The 20,157-nt window shown below is 51.8% G+C and overlaps 7 protein-coding genes across 7 annotated transcripts; 4 read left to right on the forward strand and 3 right to left on the reverse strand.

Moving 5' to 3' along the window:
* Positions 1-77: 77 nt before the first annotated feature.
* GLOTRDRAFT_115687 (UAA transporter) lies at positions 78-1,336 on the forward strand (the record flags this gene model as incomplete). Its single annotated transcript, XM_007866975.1, has 7 exons — positions 78-100; positions 164-210; positions 269-496; positions 546-610; positions 670-879; positions 936-1,100; positions 1,151-1,336. 7 exons carry the CDS (start codon positions 78-80, stop codon positions 1,334-1,336), a joined length of 924 nt encoding a protein of 307 aa, XP_007865166.1.
* On the reverse strand, positions 1,234-2,934 carry GLOTRDRAFT_120925 (uncharacterized protein). Its single transcript, XM_007866976.1, has 7 exons — positions 2,712-2,934; positions 2,627-2,659; positions 2,555-2,572; positions 2,381-2,505; positions 2,222-2,327; positions 1,852-2,163; positions 1,234-1,795 (listed from the first exon to the last, which is right to left on the reverse strand). Exons 1-7 carry the CDS (start codon positions 2,889-2,891, stop codon positions 1,505-1,507), a joined length of 1,065 nt encoding a protein of 354 aa, XP_007865167.1. The 5' UTR covers positions 2,892-2,934; the 3' UTR covers positions 1,234-1,504.
* A 167-nt stretch (positions 2,935-3,101) lies between these two features.
* GLOTRDRAFT_120926 (uncharacterized protein) lies at positions 3,102-7,661 on the forward strand (the record flags this gene model as incomplete). Its single annotated transcript, XM_007866977.1, has 24 exons — positions 3,102-3,160; positions 3,220-3,365; positions 3,419-3,490; positions 3,542-3,612; positions 3,663-3,773; positions 3,826-3,955; positions 4,014-4,120; positions 4,170-4,267; positions 4,319-4,722; positions 4,773-5,038; positions 5,090-5,276; positions 5,330-5,536; positions 5,585-5,736; positions 5,795-6,035; positions 6,096-6,259; positions 6,313-6,407; positions 6,456-6,541; positions 6,596-6,655; positions 6,710-6,766; positions 6,816-6,965; positions 7,023-7,151; positions 7,201-7,256; positions 7,316-7,396; positions 7,450-7,661. 24 exons carry the CDS (start codon positions 3,102-3,104, stop codon positions 7,561-7,563), a joined length of 3,243 nt encoding a protein of 1,080 aa, XP_007865168.1. The 3' UTR covers positions 7,564-7,661.
* Positions 7,662-9,312: 1,651 nt separating this feature from the next.
* GLOTRDRAFT_39450 (laminarinase) lies at positions 9,313-10,820 on the forward strand (the record flags this gene model as incomplete). The annotated part of the gene is made up of 11 exons (XM_007866584.1): positions 9,313-9,470; positions 9,525-9,689; positions 9,751-9,783; positions 9,834-9,879; positions 9,936-10,005; positions 10,063-10,096; positions 10,153-10,266; positions 10,329-10,443; positions 10,506-10,593; positions 10,640-10,696; positions 10,747-10,820. The coding sequence occupies 11 exons, from the start codon at positions 9,313-9,315 to the stop codon at positions 10,818-10,820; spliced, it is 954 nt and encodes a 317-aa protein (XP_007864775.1).
* Positions 10,821-11,135: 315 nt separating this feature from the next.
* Positions 11,136-14,513, forward strand: GLOTRDRAFT_138166 (uncharacterized protein). The gene is made up of 10 exons (XM_007866978.1): positions 11,136-11,370; positions 11,423-11,557; positions 11,620-12,545; positions 12,597-12,912; positions 12,966-13,168; positions 13,225-13,367; positions 13,421-13,498; positions 13,553-13,886; positions 13,943-14,055; positions 14,117-14,513. The coding sequence occupies exons 1-10, from the start codon at positions 11,184-11,186 to the stop codon at positions 14,457-14,459; spliced, it is 2,778 nt and encodes a 925-aa protein (XP_007865169.1). The 5' UTR covers positions 11,136-11,183; the 3' UTR covers positions 14,460-14,513.
* A 9-nt stretch (positions 14,514-14,522) lies between these two features.
* GLOTRDRAFT_128380 (uncharacterized protein) lies at positions 14,523-17,008 on the reverse strand (the record flags this gene model as incomplete). Its single annotated transcript, XM_007866979.1, has 3 exons — positions 14,523-15,243; positions 15,293-15,644; positions 15,697-17,008. The coding sequence occupies 3 exons, from the start codon at positions 17,006-17,008 to the stop codon at positions 14,523-14,525; spliced, it is 2,385 nt and encodes a 794-aa protein (XP_007865170.1).
* Positions 17,009-17,444: 436 nt separating this feature from the next.
* On the reverse strand, positions 17,445-19,996 carry GLOTRDRAFT_59689 (uncharacterized protein). Its single transcript, XM_007866980.1, has 9 exons — positions 19,881-19,996; positions 19,668-19,829; positions 19,550-19,615; positions 19,399-19,502; positions 18,969-19,351; positions 18,372-18,920; positions 17,948-18,317; positions 17,848-17,886; positions 17,445-17,790 (listed from the first exon to the last, which is right to left on the reverse strand). Exons 1-9 carry the CDS (start codon positions 19,990-19,992, stop codon positions 17,590-17,592), a joined length of 1,986 nt encoding a protein of 661 aa, XP_007865171.1. The 5' UTR covers positions 19,993-19,996; the 3' UTR covers positions 17,445-17,589.
* Between the last annotated feature and the right edge of the window lie 161 nt (positions 19,997-20,157).

Raw genomic sequence — 20,157 nt, forward strand, 5'->3', positions numbered from 1 at the left:
CACGGCGAGATGAGGGCATTACAGCGGTCCTGCCCCGCATCGCCCTCCACTTTGTAGACTTCTCCCTTGTCTTTTCTATGGTCTTTGGCGGTTGCTGTAGGTGAGCGGGTTGAACAGCATTGTAAGCTGCTATGAGAATACCAAGTGACTGCTTCGTCGTTAGTAATGTCTGGACCTACGAGCGTCTACTGAAGCTCAGCCCTCAGATAGGTAACGGCACCGATATTCCGTGCTAAGATAAGATCCTGACCACATCACTTATGATTAGGGTCTGCATTGACCTTCTCGCAAATGCTGTTCATTACATTGCAAGGCCTGCCGCGGTTCTTGACATGGCAGTCGTCCCAATCATTTCTACCTACTCTTCGACCGCGACAAGTTCCCATGCGGGAGTGGGCCACGCAAGTGGTGGTTTTGACAGCTGGTTCTTTGCTGAATAACTGGGTGTATGCCTTTGACGTCCCCATACCGATACAGATTGTGTTTCGCTCAGCAGGTAATAGGTTGTGTCCTTCGCCAACCTTGATTCGCTGACAATCCTACAGTACCTATCGTGTCAATGATATTTGGGTACGTCTTCTTAAGACGGAGTTATTCGTTTACGCAAGTTGTGAGTGTTAGAGCTCCTGTGGTATTTGGAAGCCGTGCGGTGCTTAAAGTAAAGTACAGGCTGCGGTCGTCATAGTCGTTGTCGGGGTCGTTCTTGCCACCCTTTCTAGATCGTCATCCCAGTCTAGCACTTCCGTGGATACCGGCCGCTATGCAGTAGGTATCCTGATGCTTGTATCCTCGCTCTTTCTGTCTGGTTTCTTGGGTATCCTGCAAGAGCGCACGTACGGAAAGTACGGACCCTGCTGGAGGGAAGGTGTATTCTACACGGTATAATTGTTAATTTGCTTTGTTTCTTGCATATAATGACAGTGTCCACCTTTCAGCACTTCCTCTCATTACCAGCGGTCCTGCTATTCCTGCCCCATGTCAAGAAAGGATTCCTAGATCTGCATAAAGCATCACCGAGCTTGCAGACGTCAATTCTCATCCTGGCAGCCAACTTAGGGACACAGCTAGTCTGTGTGTCCGGTGTGAACCAGCTCACATCTGTGCGTTCCTATACCCATATGTGCGAGGTGTCGCTGACACAGGCTTCCAGAGAGTATCATCTGTCTCGACAAATCTTGTTCTCACAGCTCGCAAAGCAATGAGTCTTTGCCTCAGCGTGTGGTGGTTCGGCAACGGCTGGAACGTCCAACTGGCGTCAGGAGCTAGTCTTGTTCTGACAGGGTCTCTGTTGTACGCCTTCGCAGGTCTTAGACAATCTGACAAGAAACGGGAATAGAATATAGGCCTTTATGCATTATGGCCCGTACAGCGCCCAGGCAGAGCTAACTGCGGCCGCCAACTTCTGGCGGGACTCGTCACGAGCAACACTACATACTAGATCTACATGAGACAGTACGACACATCCGATTTGAATTCATAAAAATCATGAAGCCAGGAAGGCGTACTACCAGCCGAAGATGAGATCAGATACTTTCCCCACAATGCCCTTGTCCGGCGAACCATTCTGCCCAGGTATAGGGAAGTTGAAATGTTGCGACTCGTGCGGCTTGAATGCCGCATTGGCAGGCGCGAGCTTGAGCGGCGTGCCCACCGGCGGGCGCGTGTCCATCGGGTTGGGCGAGGAGGACGTGTCCATCACGTCTGGAGAGCCCCCGTATTGGTCGGCAACTTGGTAGACATGGTCCATATGCCGCACGACGCCTTTCCCCAGGGCAGCCTCGGCTTGCGCCTGATCCTGTAGTAACAGTCAGTAAGGATGGATATGAGGTTGAGGGATAGGATGATACTGACAGCCCACTTGACGCCGACCATCCACGCGCCGCTCAGAACGTCCCCGTTCTTCTTGATGGCACGCAGCGCGTCGATAGGCTTCTTGTACCCTATCCGGAAGCAGTTCACGATCTCGGCGTTGGGGTCGGCTTCGGTCGTGTCCCCCAGCGAGCGGAAGTACTCGACGGTGGCGCTGTACCGGTCTGGCGGGTATCCGTACACGATAACGTAGAGAGGCTGGGAGGAGGGGGTGGTTCCGACTGGGGTACCGGATGTTGTTTGGGAGCGGGAATGGCGGGGCTTGGGAGTTGAGGGGAGGTCTTCGGGGTATTTCTGGGAGAGAGGATGGAGTAGGCATAGAATGAGGGTTGCGATAGAAAGTGGCACTCACGCGCTGGCTAAGACGCATTCGCACCACGTTGGGGTCGGCAGGCTCGTTTGGGATGTCGTGAACGGACAGGGTGGGCGGGCCTTCCTCATCAGGGAGAAGTTGGTCTCTTGCACAAAAGTTAGTTCAGGCAGTATGGAAGACCCGAGGAAGCGAACAAACTTCTTGCTCGCAAACATTGAAGTGTTATTGGACCTATGGTCGAGGCCGCGCGTGAGCAGGGGGCTGAGTTTCGCTTTGGTCGGGATGAGAGGGAGCTCGCCGCGTCCAGTATCGGGAGCCATCATCTACTCAATGATCAGTAACAGACACAATTTCAAGCAAATTTGCACTAACTCCTGGTGGAGGGTCAGACTACAATACTTGGTTAATTCGGAAGAAACCTCAGTCGTGGACAACGCTGCTTACTAGCATGTAACCAGTCTGGTATGTGGGCCTTATCTGTGACAGCCTTATATTTCAGGTCAAATGGAAGTACCCCTTCAGCACGTACAGCAGATGCCCATGACGGGGGAAGAGACGGTCCCGGATCTTTAGAGGTAGCAAAGGGTGAGTTGGCCGCAGGGACGAACGGCGAGCTGTACGACGAGCCAGCCGAGTACTGTTTCTGGCGGTCCTGACTCAAGTCGAAGTTGTTGCGAGGCGGCGCGTTCCCGTAAGACGAAGAAAACATTGCTGCAGCGCAGATTGTGGCAGGTCCAGGTCGACGAGTGGCTTCAGCGCGTTCAACATGCACAGCTATTTTTAGCCGACGCTTTCCCACGAATACGCGGTCCCAAACACTGCCAAACGCGTCTCGCTTAGCACGTTTATTAGACGCGAGACGCGGTCTATACGCAGCGTCTTGCAGGTCGCTTCCTTCGCTCTATATCGTTCTGCCACAATGACGACCGCGATGACTGCGCCAGTTCTCTCCGACAAAGAGAACCATTCATTATCGCGGTACGCGGAGCTCATTGTCGCGTCATATCCGTGCTAAACGCGCTCCACTCATCATTCAGACACAGCGAGGGCACGTCCTCGGAACCTGCAACGAAAAAAAGAAAGCTCGGACCTTCAGGACCGTCCTCGTCACAACCTCTACAGTCGCAGCCTTCATTTGCGGATGTACTGGAGAAACTTCAGGAAGAGTCCGGGGACCGAACGGGTATGCAGTCATTCGGGCAGATGCGTGGTGGACATTGACGGTCTTCTCTGCAGATGCTGAGGGCGGTGCCGATGATTGGGATCGACCTCCCATGCCTCAGCTGAACGACAGAAAAGACACCATTAGTGCGTAGCTGGTCGAAGGCCCTTTGGTATACCACTCACTGCATCCCGCAGTCTTTCAGCAGATTGATATCGAGGATTCCTATGAATCAGGTGTGACTGTTCGGATGTACGGTGTGACTGAGGTATTTCAGCACGTATTCCGCCCATGCTTCAGCTCAACCCATCTCTGTAGACTGGTCACAGTGTGCTCGCGCACGTAACGGATTTCCTTCCATATTTTTACATTCCTGCACCCCGAGGATTCACGGAGGCGGACGTCGGTGCCTTTCAAATCTATCTTAATGTATGTCGTCATTGCTCCGCCTGGGGTTGTTATCCTCTAAATGTCTATCCAGAATCTTACTGGAGGCGTCCGTGGCGCTGAATTGGCCAGGAAACGCAGCCTGTGGGGATACAAGGGCGATGACTGGGTTATGTTCATCAAACTGACCATTGTGGATCCCAAGACTCTGCCCAAAGTTCGAGATACGTGTACTTTCGTTGGTCTCGCATTTCGAAGCCTGACCCTTCATCCTGTATCTACGCGTCTTCGAAAGAGGGGAGTGTGCCTTCCGAGACTTTTTCTCTGGGCCGGTGTCCACATATGAGAGTAATATTGTCTATACTCTGAGATTTATGATCGATACCAAGGTACGTGCGGCCAGATACTGTTTCCCGTCCTATACTAAGCTTTTGATAGGTTGTCGGAATGAACTGGATCGAGGTCCCTGCCGGGAAGTATCAGCTTCTTACCGGGGACCAAAAGCGTTCAAACTGCCAGATCGAGCTCAAAGTCAGGTTCGTCGCTTTCTTGGCTGTACATTGAGCGCAGCACTGAAGCGTCCCCAGATATGACCAATTTATTTCTCATGCTCCCGAAGGCCAGTGGTCGAAACTCGCGCCGTTACGCATCCTGAGCTTCGACATCGAGTGTGCCGGCCGCAAGGGCATCTTCCCCGAAGCCGAGATAGATCCTGTCATCCAGATCGCAAACATGGTGACCCGCCAGGGTGAAAGCAAGCCTTTCATCCGGAACGTCTTTACGTTGAACACGTGTTCGAATATCCTGGGCTCTCAAGTGCTATCGTTCGACGATGAGGCGAAGATGTTGCAGGCGTGGCGCGATTTCGTGGATAAAGTCGATCCTGATGTAGTCATTGGGTATAACTCTGCGAATTTCGATCTGCCGTACTTGCTTGACCGGGCGAAGACGCTGGGAGCGAAGAAGTTCCCGTACCTTGGCAGGTTGAAAAGTACGGCCTCCAGACTCATTTATCATCTGTGCTCCACTGACAACACATAGATACTAAGACGCAGACGAAGGATACACATTTCTCGTCTAAAGCCTACGGACAGCGTGACTCCAAGGAAACGCCAATGGATGGACGGCTGCAGATTGATATGCTACAATACATGCAGCGGGAGTTCAAGCTGCGTAGCTACACTCTCAACTCGGTTTGTGCGCAGTTCCTTGGCGAACAGAAGGAGGACGTGCACCACTCCGTCATTACGGAGCTGCAAAACGGCACGCCAGAGTCGCGTCGACGGTTAGCGGTCTATTGTCTCAAGGTCCGAGGAATGTTTAAGTGTCGGAAACTAACTGACATACTCGCGCGACAGGACGCTTACTTGCCGCAACGGCTGATGGACAAGCTGATGTGTTTCGTCAATTTAACGGAGATGGCTCGTGTCACGGGCGTGCCGTTCAACTTCTTGCTTGCTCGTGGGCAGTCGATCAAGGTGTTATCGCAGCTGTTCAGACGAGCCAATGAGGAAGGCTACGTGGTGCCTGCCCTGAAGGGAGAAGGTTCGTGGCACAGGTATTTATTTGTTTTGGATATCGCTCAACATTCGGTCTAGGCACGGATGATCAGTATGAGGGAGCCACTGTCATCGAACCAAGCAAGGGATACTATGATGTGCCCATTGCCACGCTGGATTTCAGCTCTCTGTATCCGTCGATCATGATGGCGCATAACCTGTGCTACACGACGCTACTTGATAAGGCAACAATAGACAGATTGCACCTTGTCAAGGACGTAGATTACGTGCAGACACCTAATAACGGTGTGTATATGACCATGCTTGCAACCGACCGTACTGACAACGGGGTAGATTTCTTTGTCAAGGCTTCGAAGCGAAAAGGATTGCTGCCCAGCGTTCTTGAGGACCTCATCTCTGCCCGGAAGCGGGCCAAGGCTGACCTGAAGAAGGAGACGGACCCATTCAAGCGAGCCGTGCTAGACGGTCGACAGCTCGCTCTCAAAGTACGTGTTCTCCAGTCGCATCCACGAAAATTCACACTAAAACGGGTTTGCTGCTCAGATCAGTGCGAACTCCGTATATGGATTCACTGGTGCCACCGTCGGAAAACTACCGTGTCTGCCCATATCATCTAGTGTCACTGCGTATGGTCGCCAAATGATTGAGAAGACGAAGCAGGAGGTGGAGGCGGAATACTCCATTGCCAATGGCCGTTCGCATGATGCTAAGGTCATTTATGGTGATACCGACTCTGTGATGGTGAAATTTGGACCCTCAGATTTGAAGGAGGTCATGGCACTAGGTCAGTATAGGCTTCCTTCGCGTGCAACTGTGTGGTTAACGCAACCTACGGAACGAACAGGGAGCGAGGCTGCTGACTTTGTGACGTCGAAGTTCATAAAGCCCATTAAGCTCGAATTCGAGAAGGTCTACTTTCCATACTTATTGATTAGCAAGAAGCGTTATGCGGGTCTCTATTGGACGAGGCCTGAGAAGTATGACAAGATGGATTCCAAGGGTATCGAGGTAGGGGTCTAGATTTGCTATTCGTCGTAATCCAGGCGCTCAGCTATTCTCAGACTGTGCGACGAGACAACTGTCGTCTGGTGTCTACGGTCATTGAGACATGCCTGCACAAGATGTTGATTGACCGTGACGTGAAGGGTGCTGAGGAGTAAGCGCATTCCTTGCATCCATGTTCTCCAATCTGACGGACGGGTAGGTATGTGAAGCAAACGATATCAGAATTATTGCAGAATAAGGTCGATATGTCACAATTGGTCATTACGAAAGCCTTGGCGAAGTCTGGTTCGTTTTACGCTATTGGTCAGATATGTGGTGCTCTCTGACACTTCTTCGTAGACTATGCGGCTAAACAAGCACATGTTGAGCTCGCGGAGCGAATGAAGCAACGCGATGCTGGTATGTGGGCCTACACCCTTTGTGCCGTTTAACCGCCAACCCTTTCGTCTGAAGGTTCCGCGCCTAACCTTGGCGATCGTGTTGCGTACGTTATTGTGAAAGGCATCAAAGGTTAGCCGCAACGTCTTGCTCCATTGATAGCCTGTTAAGTATTTGGTAGGTGCTGCGGCCTACGAGAAATCCGAGGATCCGCTATATGTCCTTGAGAATAACATCCCTATCGACACCAAGTACTACTTGGATAATCAATTGTCGAAACCATTGATGCGTATCTTCGAACCAATTCTCGGCGAGAAGGCGTCATCTCTCCGTGAGTGTCTCGCACTTCACCCCGTCGACGCTTCCTAATAGACCGGCATGTGAATAGTATCAGGAGGGCACACCAGGTCTATCCAGATCGCTACTCCAACAGTCGGCGGTCTGATGAAGTTCGCGGTGAAGACCGTTACTTGCCTAGGGTGCAAAACGCCTCTGCGAGCCAACAACAGCGTCAAAGGTACGTATCACATCGTCGATGTGGCGGAGGTCCTTCTAACTCTGTGAAGGTGGCGCTGTTTGCAAGAACTGCAAGCCCAAGCTCGGGGAGCTGTATCAGAAACAGGTGCGTCTTATATACTTCCTGCCGGAACCCCTATACCCTCTGACGGTGAGTAACTCTAGGTCATTGGTACATCTGAGCTGCAAGTTCGCTTCTCACGTCTCTGGACACAATGCCAACGTTGTCAAGGGTCCTTGCATCAGGTACGGTGTTGAATGTATTGACCAGGTACTGCTTTCTAACGAGCTACTCTTAGGACGTCCTGTGTACCAGTAAAGATTGCCCCATATTCTATATGCGAAAGAAAGCACAGAAAGATGTCGAAGATGCAGAGACTGTACTGGACCGTTTTCACGCAGAGGAGTGGTAATTTTTGTTATTGTATCCGTAATTTATACTTAGTCTCGAGGATGTGTATAATCGTGACGTACTATATATTGAATAACAGCAACGGGTCATAGTACCAGCTACAGTGAATGCACTTATTATGGGCGGCTAGTGGCAGTTCGAAGGGCATTCCAGATACAATACCTGGCACGATTCCAGACGGGCGGCGACTGCTAGTCCCGGCGAAATAGCAAAAACTTGCAAAACGGCTGAGAGTATGAAGGCCATCGGGACAGGCACCCATCAGGCTTTATATCTAGTTGGTCGAGAGGGTAGATTATCTCCACACAGCAGGACCGTCGTAAGTACTGCTGAAGGGGACGGTACACAGGGAACATATGTTACTATGTAGGTCTTCGACCAATCATAAGTTATTCCGGCGCTAACCGAACGGTCGGATGACATGGGGACAAACAATACCACGCCACAAGCGCGTCCTGGACTCCTTGCCACATATTTATTTGGTAGGGTGCAGATTCATTTACTCTACCTAAAAGGCCACACCCGACTTTCCTGGTCACACACCTGCCTCGGGTCATCCGGAGCGGTTGAACTGCCTTCTGTCACCGTTCATTGGCCCACTGGACGCAACTGCACCCAGCGATGTGATAAGCTCAGTGTCTTTTCTTATCCCTGAAATCAAACTCGCGAGCTCGTACTTGCGCCTCGTGCTGCATGTCACCCTGCTGATGCCAGTATGCATGCTGCCTAGCAGGTGATCTCTATGGGTGCGATATTTCTTACTTCGCAGCAGTTCTCCATTTGGGAAGTCAGCCAGTTGAGCCTTCATGACACGCCACAAGTGTCTCACGCGTGTCGGGAATATCGTCTGTGAATGCATCTCTAGCTAGGAGATTTGAGCCAGAGAGAGAGCACATGAGCGTCATATCAGTACGTTCTCTCACAGTCAAATCCTCCCATGGACAAGGTCCTCAATAATTTCAAGCGAATAGAGAGTATATGTCTACAATCCCGGCGCCAAACCTTCCTGCTACGGTGAACGGTCCGAGGTTGCACCTTGTAGAGTGGAGTATTAGAGAATCGTCGCCATGACTTCCTCTTCGGCTTGGGCGAGCCCGAGGGCGATAGGCTCCACGCTTGCTCCTGGTCGTCTGCACCCTCGTACCCTCTTGCGACGATATTGGCGGGTCACGATTGGCCCACGAACAGAGGCATTATAATTCAGGATTGCATGCTGCTGGCTATCACTTTTGCAAATCGTCTGTATCGCCTTGGTCGTCCGGCGGCGGCGGCCTGCATTTCTTCTAAACCTGAAGTCCTCAGCTTTCTTGCGGTCTAAACATAGAGTCGTCCTTCTTCTTAAAGTCCCGGGGAAGTTACAACGTCTTGCACCCTGAATCTTGCCTTTAGACCTGCTTCTCAACCTATCGTGACCCCGCAGTGATCTTCTACAACCTGATACTGACCTCCGTGAGCCGATAGTAAGTGGTCATCCGCGCCTGATCATGATTCGACCATATGGTTCTCATCCTCATCGGGGACTTGTCGTGAGCGTTCACTGGCCTTCATTCTTTTCTGGTTTTGACTCTCTCCGATGCTTGAGCATCGGAACTTATGTGTCACGTCCGCGAGTTGTAACTCATGGTCCATGCGCCGAGTGCTACCATCATGGAGCTGCGGGAAATCCAACCCCGTCAGCTTTGCTTAAGAGCAGTCAGCCAACTCGTGTAACCAGCGGTGAATCACGTCCCCTCATCAACCCTACATCGCTATGAAGTGCTCAGTGTCTACCATCACATACCTGACTGCCCTGGTGCTTGCGGACACAGCACTGGGTGCGACGTACAGTATCTCTGACAACATTGTGGGCAACGGATTCAACAGCGCGTTTACCTACCAAGCCATAGCAGATCCGACGAACGGGAGAGTGTAAGCATTCAACTCGGATTCATCTTGATCTTTCTCTTGCTCACCTGAGATTAGGAATTACGTCGACCAAGCCACCGCTCAGGCTGACAACCTCACGTATGCGTCGGGTGACACATTTATTCTGCGTGCCGACTACACCACGACGCTGAGCGCCAGCGGGCCTGGTCGGAACTCCGTGAGATTGCAGTCCAACGCTCAATATTCAACCCATGTTGCAGTGTGATTGTTTTAATCTGCTTCCTTTTGTCCGAAATCCACTGAGTGGGCTTGGGGATCTCAGCTTCGATATCCGGCATATGCCTCAAGGTTGCGGGTGAGTTATTCACAGACAACGGATAATCCGTGTGCTCACCTAGGTTTCAGAACGTGGCCCGCTGTATGGGAGGTCGGGGCGGACTGGCCCAACCAGGTACTACTTTACTGTCGTCGACTTGCATGAGTTGGCACGTTAAATCTCAATTACAGGGCGAGACAGATATCATAGAAGGCGTAAATGATGTACCACCAGACCAAGTCACATTGCATACCAGCTCAGGTTCGTGTCTCAGTCATCGTCGATTGCATCTACGTTGAGATGGCCATTCTTTCTTAGGATGTACGATGCCAGACTCACGAGACATGACGGGGTAATTCTAATGTCTATTTTGGAGGCATGTTGGGATAACACCAACGACATCTCCAGAACCTCGGAAGGGACCGATTGTTCCACAACCGATACCAACAATGCTGGATGTGGCGTGCAGTCCACCGACACGAATAGTTACGGTCCTGACTTCAACAATAACGGTGGAGGCTGGTACGTTGCTCGCTGTGCTCGCGCATACCTGGAATATTGAACGACGTATGACTGTAAAACAGGTATGCAATCGAGCGCACAGACACATTTATTAAGGTCTGGTTCTGGCCAAGAAATAGTGGATCAGTGCCAGGCGATGTCAACAGCGGCGCTTCCTCTGTGGATACAGATAATTGGGTTAGTACCGCACTCCTCTTGTGTCGTAACAACCTAACTGAGGTCAAATTGTAATCCTGAAGGGCACACCTATGGCTCTTTTTCCAGACACCGACTGCGACTTCTCGTCACATTTTGGCCCCCATAACATCATTATCAATTTGACATTTTGTAAGTGCTTTTGGTATGCCCAGCTTCAAGCACTAATCCACTGCAGGCGGTGACTGGGCTGGCGCGGTCTACAGCTCTGACGGTTGTCCTGGAACATGCGTTGGTGCGCCAGGCTAATACTCCGCCTAACCTTAGGATTAACTTTCTTTCCAGACTATGTCAACAATAATCCCTCAGCATTCGCCAATGCTTACTTCGACTTTGCTGGAATCAGGATCTACACATAGAAAGAGAGCTCGTGGAGCAATGAATCATATCCAGATCTCATACCTTAGATACCCTTATGCTGGCCAGCTTTCTCTGCCATGTATCACGATACTGATGACGTCCTCGACGAATATCATTTCAAGTTGTTGTTGGTGTTGTATTATAGCAATGAATATATGGCATCTGCTATTGACGAGGTCGTAACTTCTCTGAGGGTAGATGTCGAGGACGGTGGAAGTGGACGCCTGATCGCAGCCACAACGCGTCGCAAAACGTGAGACTTGCACTGCATTGCGCATGGCAAGGAATTTGGACCTGCCACAATTCGGTGACTTGCGCTCGGATGCGATAACTCTATAGTGACCCTCTATGACGAATATCCCATGGCTTTCTTCGGTTTCGAAACCAGCAATCTAGAGCAAGAGAAGGAAAAGTTCCTGTCGGGCAAGTTGAACGATGAAGGGGTTGCCGAATACACATGGGGCGAGGACAGCTATGATGGTCTCGGGGATATACTGCAGGAGCAGAAGGATGAATTGAATGATGAGACTTTTGGTGTCGGAGACGTCGGTGAGAGCTCAACTATTGTTCTACGAGAACTTCATAACCTACTGGTCTCCAGGCAAGGACTTCGACTTCACGCAGCAAGTCCTGCCGGATGATGTCCCTCCTGAGATGCGAAAGGCCGCGGCCACGCAACCTGCCAACGGTCATGCTCAGGAAAGGTCATTTTCTCCTCCACAGAGCGAACAACATTGTACGGATATTGCAGTCATAGTCTGCGACGTGCTTATTGAATCATTGCTTCATCGCCTGCAGCATCGCAAGCGCCGCCGTCCTTGCAGTCCCTCTGGGATAACAAGTCCCCGTTCTCTGTTCTCCCGCGCACGTCCGGCAATGCTGTTCGTCCTTCAGAGCACCACCCTCGACATGCTGGGTCGCCCGATCAGTCGCCATTCCTGAACCAATCTCAGTCGACACAATCTACGTTCTCTCCATTCTCTGATGTGCCCGGTCCTGTTCGGCAGTCTCCTGCTTTAGCCTATGAGCCGTCGTTGTCTCGAGTGGGCTCTGGCATGGAGGTCCGGACGCTCCAGGAGATCGAAGCGGAAATGAGGGCTGGTGCAATGCGCGCTCGTGAAACACCTCAACTGCGGCAGCAGCTTCTACAGGCGCAAGCTCGGACGCCTCCTCCAAGGTTGCATCCACATGCGCAGTCGCCACGGTTCCATCAGCTCCAGCAGCATATCCTAATCCAGCAGCAGCAGCAGCAACAGCAGCAGCAGTTGCAATTGCAGGACTTGCAGGAGCAACTTCGGATGGAGGAGCTCGAGCGGCAGATGCGAGCTCAGCAGATTACTCAACTGCAGCAACAGCAGCAGCAGATGCTCATGAGGCGCCAATCTCCTTCCGGCCCTACGTTAGCCGAGATACAAGCAGCGCAGCATCTGGCTCAATTACAGCAGGAGCAGCGTCGACGCCAACATTCGCCTGCACTGTCCGCGGATCAGCGCTACCACATTTCGCAGCCTGTGGAAGATAATTCGCAGTACCTACCACAGAATATCCAAATGCAACAGAGGCTGCTCGCTGAACTGGCGCATGCCGAGTTCGTACGTGACTACGGCACTCCTCAGACTCAAGAGGAACAAGAAGCCCTAAGGGCGGAAGCCGTGCGTAAGATCATGGAGGCAGAGCGTATGGAGGAGAAGAGGAGACGAAAGGCTGCTAAGATAGCTCACATGGTGCGTCGCCCGAATAAACGTGTAAATCGCTCTGACCGTTCTTCAATGTAGTCTCGGTACAATGATCTGATGACCCAATCGGATAAGGACTTCATCACGCGGATACAAGTATCCCAGCTTGTCACGCAGGACCCGTACTTGGAGGACTTCTATGCACAAGTATATGCGCAGCTAGTCCGGGCCCGAACAGGTTTGCGACAGGAAGAGCAACGGGTGCTAACATTCGATTCCGGAGTCGGCGTCGGGCTCGGAATGCCAGGACAGCGACCTAGTGGTCGCAAGCACAGCGCAGTTCAGCGTATGGAGGCCCAGGTGGAGCGTATCGTAAACAATGCCCGGCAGCGCGAGAAAGAGAAGGGGATGCAGTGTAAGTATCAGTAGCTCTGCAGAGAAGCACGTCTCACAGGCCTCTCCCACTAGCCCTCAACAGCCTGCAAGGCGCTCTGGGTAAGACAGCAGGCCGGAGTTATAAGGCAGCTCCGCGGCAATTGCTTCAAGTAGACTCGCCCAAGCCAAGTACCACCGGAAGTCATCTTGATGAGGAGGAGAGGAAAAAAGCAGGGGAGCATGCAGCACGGGAAGCCGCTAAACTAGGGAGGGAAGCGCTTGAACGGACTCACGATGTGCGTCTGACGCAGTACAGAGGGTGTGGTGTGACTCGTCTTACGATTTTCAACAGACACAGGATCTTGTCAGGAAAGACCCGCTGAACCGCTTTGACGTCCTAGTGATCCTTGAACGGCTGTACGATCTGGTCTTGCGAGTGGGGCAATTACCTTCGGATGAGCCAGATGAGGATGGCGCCGGAGATGCTGAGGAGCGGTCAGTTCGCCTTCCAGCACCCTGACGCAGATACTGACATCGTATCTTCATAGGCCTGAGAAACTCGAGAGGAAACAGCTCTTGGAAGAAATTTACGACAATCTGAGGGTCAAGCTTCCTATTGAAACGAGGTTGGTGCACACTTGAAAAATCTCATGCTCCGACTCAGTTCTCCTCATATACAGTGATCCTCACCCGTTCATCTCCCTCATTGGTCCAATAAAAGGGAAAAGACTCATTCCTCGCATATGGCCGCATCTCGAGCATGACCAAATGGCCACTATCCTCACGCTGCTCATAGCATGCTTCTCTCAGCTCGACGTCGTACGACATGCATTTATCCTTGATTCCTTGGAGGATACGCCACAGAGAAGGGAGGTGGATCAACAAACCACAGCTTTCAGCCAATGCGTGATGCAGAGCATCGTGGGACTCATCTCCAGGACTGATCTAAAACTTTTGAATGGATTGGTCGGCCTTTTCTTCAACCATGATATCGTTGCGATAGCCCGGACGAAGGTAGGCCAGCGCTTTATCACGTCTTTCACCTGCTGATGGCCGTTTTCCTGACCTAGCCCGGCTTGGAGATGCTAATGATATTCCTGGCTAGGGCAGAGATGCTCCAGCAGAATTTCTATTCGGGCGCGGAGCCTAACGACACCCCAACACCCGATGACATGAGACAATGGTACCTACTTTGTGATCTACGTTTCACATCCGTGCAGATTATCTGACATCTCGTATCGTAGGCGTGGCCTGTTTGACCTCATGTTCGACAAACTCACCCCTCACTTGATCGAACTGTTCCCATCGGAGCGTGTCTTGCGCGCACAGAGCGGAGGAAACGCGCAGATCCCACCGGAGTACATGGATACCGCTGCATGGCGGTTCTTGGCCTCCGTGGGTCAGCAGGCGTCTGGTCCACAGCAGCAGATTCTTGTAACTGCACTCAGGGAAAAGGTGCTGGACCTTGTCATTGGCGTCAAGAGGGGATGGGTGGCCGACGAAGAGGAAAGAGAGCTGAAGATAACGAATGTGAATACTTTCCTGCACGCCCTTCAATTAGATAGTTCTCAGATCACTGTACCCTGACCCATCTTGCTCTGCTTATCTGGATTGTATATGAGATACAGAAGTGTAACATGCTACGATGAGTTACACTCTAACCATAGTCATATTATCCGAACAGGTAAGATCCCGTACATCGTACGGGACTGAGACTGGGACGAGACATCCGAAAACTTGAGAGCGTTGACTCGAGCCCTTTTTCATCATTCGATCCGTGGATGTAATAGAGCCCAGGTGGTCCAGAACAGGGAGTGCCGGCCAAGGTGGGAGTACTCCTCCAGGCAACTCAAGCAGGCCAGTTACAGCAGGGTAGGCATCAACGTCGGGCAACTGCAAGAGGGGCAAACAGAACAAATCCTTCTTCTGCGCATACAGCGCCTTCGGGGTGTCTCTGACATGTGATCCGACTTCCAGGTGGTTAGTGGACAACGAAGTGAAGTTGCTGAAATTTGGGTACAGCATGACATATCCGCGAAGGTAGGTCAATTCAATGAAGTATTTCTTCCATGACTTCGTCCACTTGTTGGAACGCAGGTTCGGGACCACGTTATCTCCAATGCTAAGACGCAGCTCGGACAGTCGAACAGAGAGGTAGTCTTGAAATTCACGCCAATGCTCTGGGAAGTATACAGCACCCCAGCTGCAAGGTATTTGGGACAGATATGGTGTTTCCGGGTACGGCAAGCCCTCCCTAGCAAAGAGGCTTCTTGCGTTGAAAGGACGCCGTCCTTCGGGTCTCAGTTCTACCGTCTTCTGCTGATAGAGGCTGATGCCAAACAGCCGCGACGAGTCTTCAGTCTTCCCATATCTAACAGATGTCTGAGTTGCGAATATCAATACTCCGAAGAGATCCAAACCTGTAATGAAGAATGGCCATCTTAGCCCAAGCGTAAAATAGCGGAGACAATTCGACGTCGTCTTCCAATAGTAGCCCATACGTGTGGTTATGCAATGGGTACCATGATTCGACCACAGCAGAAAGTAAGCCCCCGTGAATGATCCTGTGGTGTACAAATGTACTGCCATGATGCCAGCGGTATTGGGCGACAATATTTCTCGTCTCATCTTGGGCGGCAGAGTCCATATTGATACGCAAGTCTAGGGCGTCTCCAAAATATCTCGCGTTTTGTAGGGATATGAGAAGCCTGGTGAGGGACGCAGGCCTGTCGTTAGTAATCACGCTGATGTCTATTCGGGGGACGTCCCAGTCTGGTTCGTTAAAATGAGTTCCTTGCAAGACTGAGAAGTAGTAATGACGAACGTTTCCACTCTTCAAGTGACAAGGCACCCAGCCAATCGCAATAAGGAAGATCGGCTCTGGGCAGCCGGATCAGAGCAGGCTGATCACTGCCCAGGTTCTCTACAATCTCTCGCATATAAGTCGTTATGGTCGCGTTGTCAGAAGAGCTGATGACAACATCCGGAGTGGGCGAGGAACCCAGCCAATGAGCAAAGCGCGGAAAGATGTCGAAGCTCGACCATGAAAGAATATCGTATGGGAGATCACAAGCAAAGGCAGCATGGTTATCCCTTCCATCGCTCTCCCGGAATAACAAGATGTGTACTTGACGAGAGTCAGCCTGCAGTCGACACAGTACGTTTGAGAACAGCCGCAGGTCATCGGCAGTCTCCAGAATAACAGCAAAGCGTCCGCTAACACCTGAGTCCACAACTTGACCCAATTCCGCAGGTAGATCTAGACGCTGTTCTTGCTCTTGCTTCGACGCAGCTAGACCAGGAACCGGTGAAATTTGACTCGAGCAAGATGTGCCACGGCCGACGAGCAGTCCCCCGACCATATCCATATGGGAGTGTGACACCAGATTGCCTAGATCTTCCCATGTTCGGACGGAAAAGTCCCCGAGACCTCGAGACAAGACCATCGAGCCTATGACCATGGGAGGCGTCAAGAAGGTGGCTTGTTGTGGAAGCCAGGGAATACTATGACAAGAGACGTTTGGAGCACCTCTCAGTTGACCATTGGGTCCATGTGGTAAAGGCAAAGCGCGAGGATTAAGAAGCATATCTCTGGTCAGAGAGTCTGTCCCTGTTAATTCATTTTCGTCGAGTAGAAGCAACCAATCAGTCGAAGCATCAACCGCCGATTCTACGATGTTGGCAACGGTGTTTGAAGAGGTCTTAACGACATGAAGAGAAACCTCGGGGTAGTTGCGGCCGGGCAGATTTGAGGTCAGTTCCCATAATACCTGTCGTACGTCGCGAGCTAGCTCCTGTGGCGTCGCCAGGATAACTTCTCTCAAGCTCGAAGGAGCGTGCAATATGTCTAGAAGCGTATCCTGTAGACGCGTTAATGAACCTGTGGATACAGGCAAGACCGCAGTCAGCGCATTGGCACCAACGCGTTCCGCTTCCTCGAAAAGAAGTAACCAGGGGTCTTTGGGAAGTCCTGAAGCAACAGACGGGAGAGCCAGCGCAGTCTGTATTTCTAGTGCAGCAATGTCAGGCGTTGCGGTGCGGTTCAGCTTGAAGACATCAGACTTTCGACGTGAGCCATAGCCCCCAGAGAGTCGAGAGAATATCAACCAGTACCCAGAAGCAGCGAGCCAAAGCATGATCAGCCATCGGTACAGGCTATTCCAGAGCATCTGCGAACGTTGTTTCTGCGCCTTGAGCAGAGGAGACTTGAGTTTGTAGTGTTCTTTGTGACCGGACGAAGGCATTATTCCGAAGTGCTACAGTGCAGTCATGCGAGAGAATGGCAAGCGGATGCGCGAGCAAGGTCTTCGGGCGCCTTATGGAAGGAGTGAAAGTATGAAGCCAACGTATCCGGTTGTATGAGGTGGAACGAAAGCTAATAGGAGCCGTGTGGCGTGTGGCACTCAGACTCGCATTTTCGTAGAGCTCGACCGAAGTCCGCTAGGTGTCATAAGTTAGAAATCTACTATTCAGGTACAATCCAACTACGCATAGATCTGGACTACATACAGTACTCTTACGAAAATACACAATTAGAATATTGATGAGGACAGACCAAAAATGACGCAGTCGCAGAAGATCGAAGAAACTAAGGGAGACAGGGCAAGCCCTGATGGTCGTGATTCGGAGCATGAGTAAGCAATTAAAGGGCCTAGAGAGCAGATGGATAGCAGGCGAAGAGCGAAATGAGTGTCGAGGTCCAAGATGGGTATGGTCATTACAAGACAGGGGTGCTCTTGACTACAGGCGGGAAGGCGGATGACATGGGAGACACTTGGGGCTGAGGGCCGCTTGAGGTAACGACCTGAGCATCGGGTATTGCGTCCAAGGTCATAGAGCCGGACGTTATGGCAGGGGGGTGGCTGGTGCTCGGGGTAGCTGGTGTAACCCCCGTAGAAACCTTGCCGATGTACCAGGACTGCGGCACGCAAGGAATTAGCAAAAGCGCTGAGCAGACAGGCAAGAATAAACCTACAGGTACCCATCCTCGATCACCGCCTTCCTCTTTCACAGCCTGAGAAAGAAAGAATATTGAGTCAACAAACTGTCCGGCGGTGTTTGGACGTGGGACTTACGTAGGACCAATGGTTATAACGCTTGAACACCCGCAACGCATCATCTTTCACAAGGTCCAGCTCTTCATCTCCTTTCCCTTTGTAATCCGTTAAGGCGACACCGGGGAAACTTGTAGACACGATACTCAGGGGCAAGATCGGGGTCTTCTTGGCCTGAGGCGAAGAGGGCGAGTGATCGTTGGATGAACCGCCGCGGAGTGCAGTTGCCTCTGCAACGGCTGATGCTACGGGGACGCTCGTCTCGAGTAAACAGCCGGCCGGTACCCAGCCTTGCTTGCTCGTGTCTGGCTCGACCACGCCGGTCCCCGCCGGGTCACGCTGGACTACCCACCAGCCCCGAGCTCGCGAGAGAATTATGAAGGTATCTCCGCTATAATAATCTTGAATGTCTAGGGGCGCACAGCATATGCATGAGTAGACTTACACTACGACGTCAAATTCATCCTCCTGCTCCGCCATATACGGATAAATTGCGACGGCATACGATACAGATGACGAGGCAACCATGTTCTCCCTCGTGCTGATGATGCCGCTGGGGTCGCTGCTCTCTTGAGGCGGCGACTTCGACTGGCCATTCACAGCGGTCGTAGAAGTCGACGTCGACGCCGAGCCGAGCTCGTCCGCTCTCTCCTTGTTATCGACCGCTGGAGACATGACCTCGGGCCACCCACCCTGGGCCGCGGTAATTCCTGTTACAAGAGGAGAAGTTGCCACAGTCATTGCATCATGAACTTGTAAGCCGGCAGGCCGAGACGTTGATCTACCTTGCCCAGAGCTGCTACCTGATGTTTTAGAGCCACTACCAGACGACTCGGATGCCTTCCGCGCGGCGTGCTTCTGCTGTGCGACGGCGATAGGGGAACGAATGTCTTTGATGTGCTTGAGCATGAATACGGGGTTCTTCTTCGCGTCCTTGAGCTTCTGGAAGAGCAGGAGAGGCTTCTCATCGTAGCTTAGGCATCGCTCTATGCGACTGCCTGATGGATTGTTAGGACGAGCCGCAGGTATGCGAAAACGTGACCTACCGGATGACCCGTAACATATGAACATGGCATAGTTTTGCCAATCGTCATTGTTGATCTTGTACTTCTTGAGGGCCGCAGGGAGCACTTTCCAAGCGGGATCGTCGAGGCTTACTTTGAAGCTCTTCAAGTTATCCGAACTATCTTGACGAACCGGCTTCGGCGGTGCAGGTATGAGTGCGCCATTGCTACTGTCGGCTGGGGATACTTTCGACTTGTCATTGCTCGACTGGCCTTGAGACCCACTTCTGGATGCTTCGTGTTCCATACGTTGCGGTGAAGGTTGTGGGGAATCGAGAGTGGCCTTGGTGGGGGATTGATTTGCTGATTTATAGGATGCCCACTTGAAGGATGGCTGCCTCTGGATTGGGCTGTCTTCGGCCTACTCGGTGTAAGAGATGCTGCCTGCTGAAACATCTGATAACTCACAGATCGGACATATGATGAACGTATACCGCTGAGGTCCTCCATACATGAGTGTAAGCTGTCCCTTAGACGGTGGTTCTCATCCTCCAAATGGTGCAGACGTTCCTCTACGAGACATCAGCGACGGGACGCGCATACTAGAGCGAATAAGTACCTTGTGCCTTGACAAGGTTGTAAAGTTTGTCCACGCTAACGTTCGAGTTACGTTCTTCCGCTTCCGCTGTCTGCCAGTAAGCCCGATGCAGTCGGAAGACGACATGGCCAGGACTCACAAGGTGGTACATATTGGTCATCTTCGATGGGGACATTATGTGCTTGCTTGGCCAAGTAAACCGCCTTTAATATGGCCAGCCTCTGCCCAACCGTCGCTACTCCCACTTCCTTGAGTGTCTCCGCATCTAACATGCACAACACGTCTCCCGAGATGTTGTGCTCTAGACAGACTTTCAGTAACGCGTAATGCTTCCGATATAAATGCCACACACCTCGGATCTGCGCCTCGTATTGTGGATATCCTAGCTGCGCGAAGAAAGCTTGCACATCGTTCTCATCCCAATCTAAGATGTTCTTCTGCGGCTCTTCGTTCGCGGCGTCCATTGACATGTCGGCAAGATCTGAGTGGTAGCAAACAGGCTAGGCTTTTACGAGCCGGCTTTGCTGGCGTTTCGAACACGGTAGATCGCGGAACTGTATCGTGATTCAAGTGTACAGACTCCCCGAGTGAGACACCGGAGTTGAGGCCTTGAGGGAAGGGTCTATAAT

This window comes from Gloeophyllum trabeum (genome assembly GCF_000344685.1).
Source record: "Gloeophyllum trabeum ATCC 11539 unplaced genomic scaffold GLOTRscaffold_00005, whole genome shotgun sequence".
In the NCBI taxonomy this organism is placed as follows: Eukaryota; Fungi; Basidiomycota; class Agaricomycetes; order Gloeophyllales; family Gloeophyllaceae; genus Gloeophyllum; species Gloeophyllum trabeum.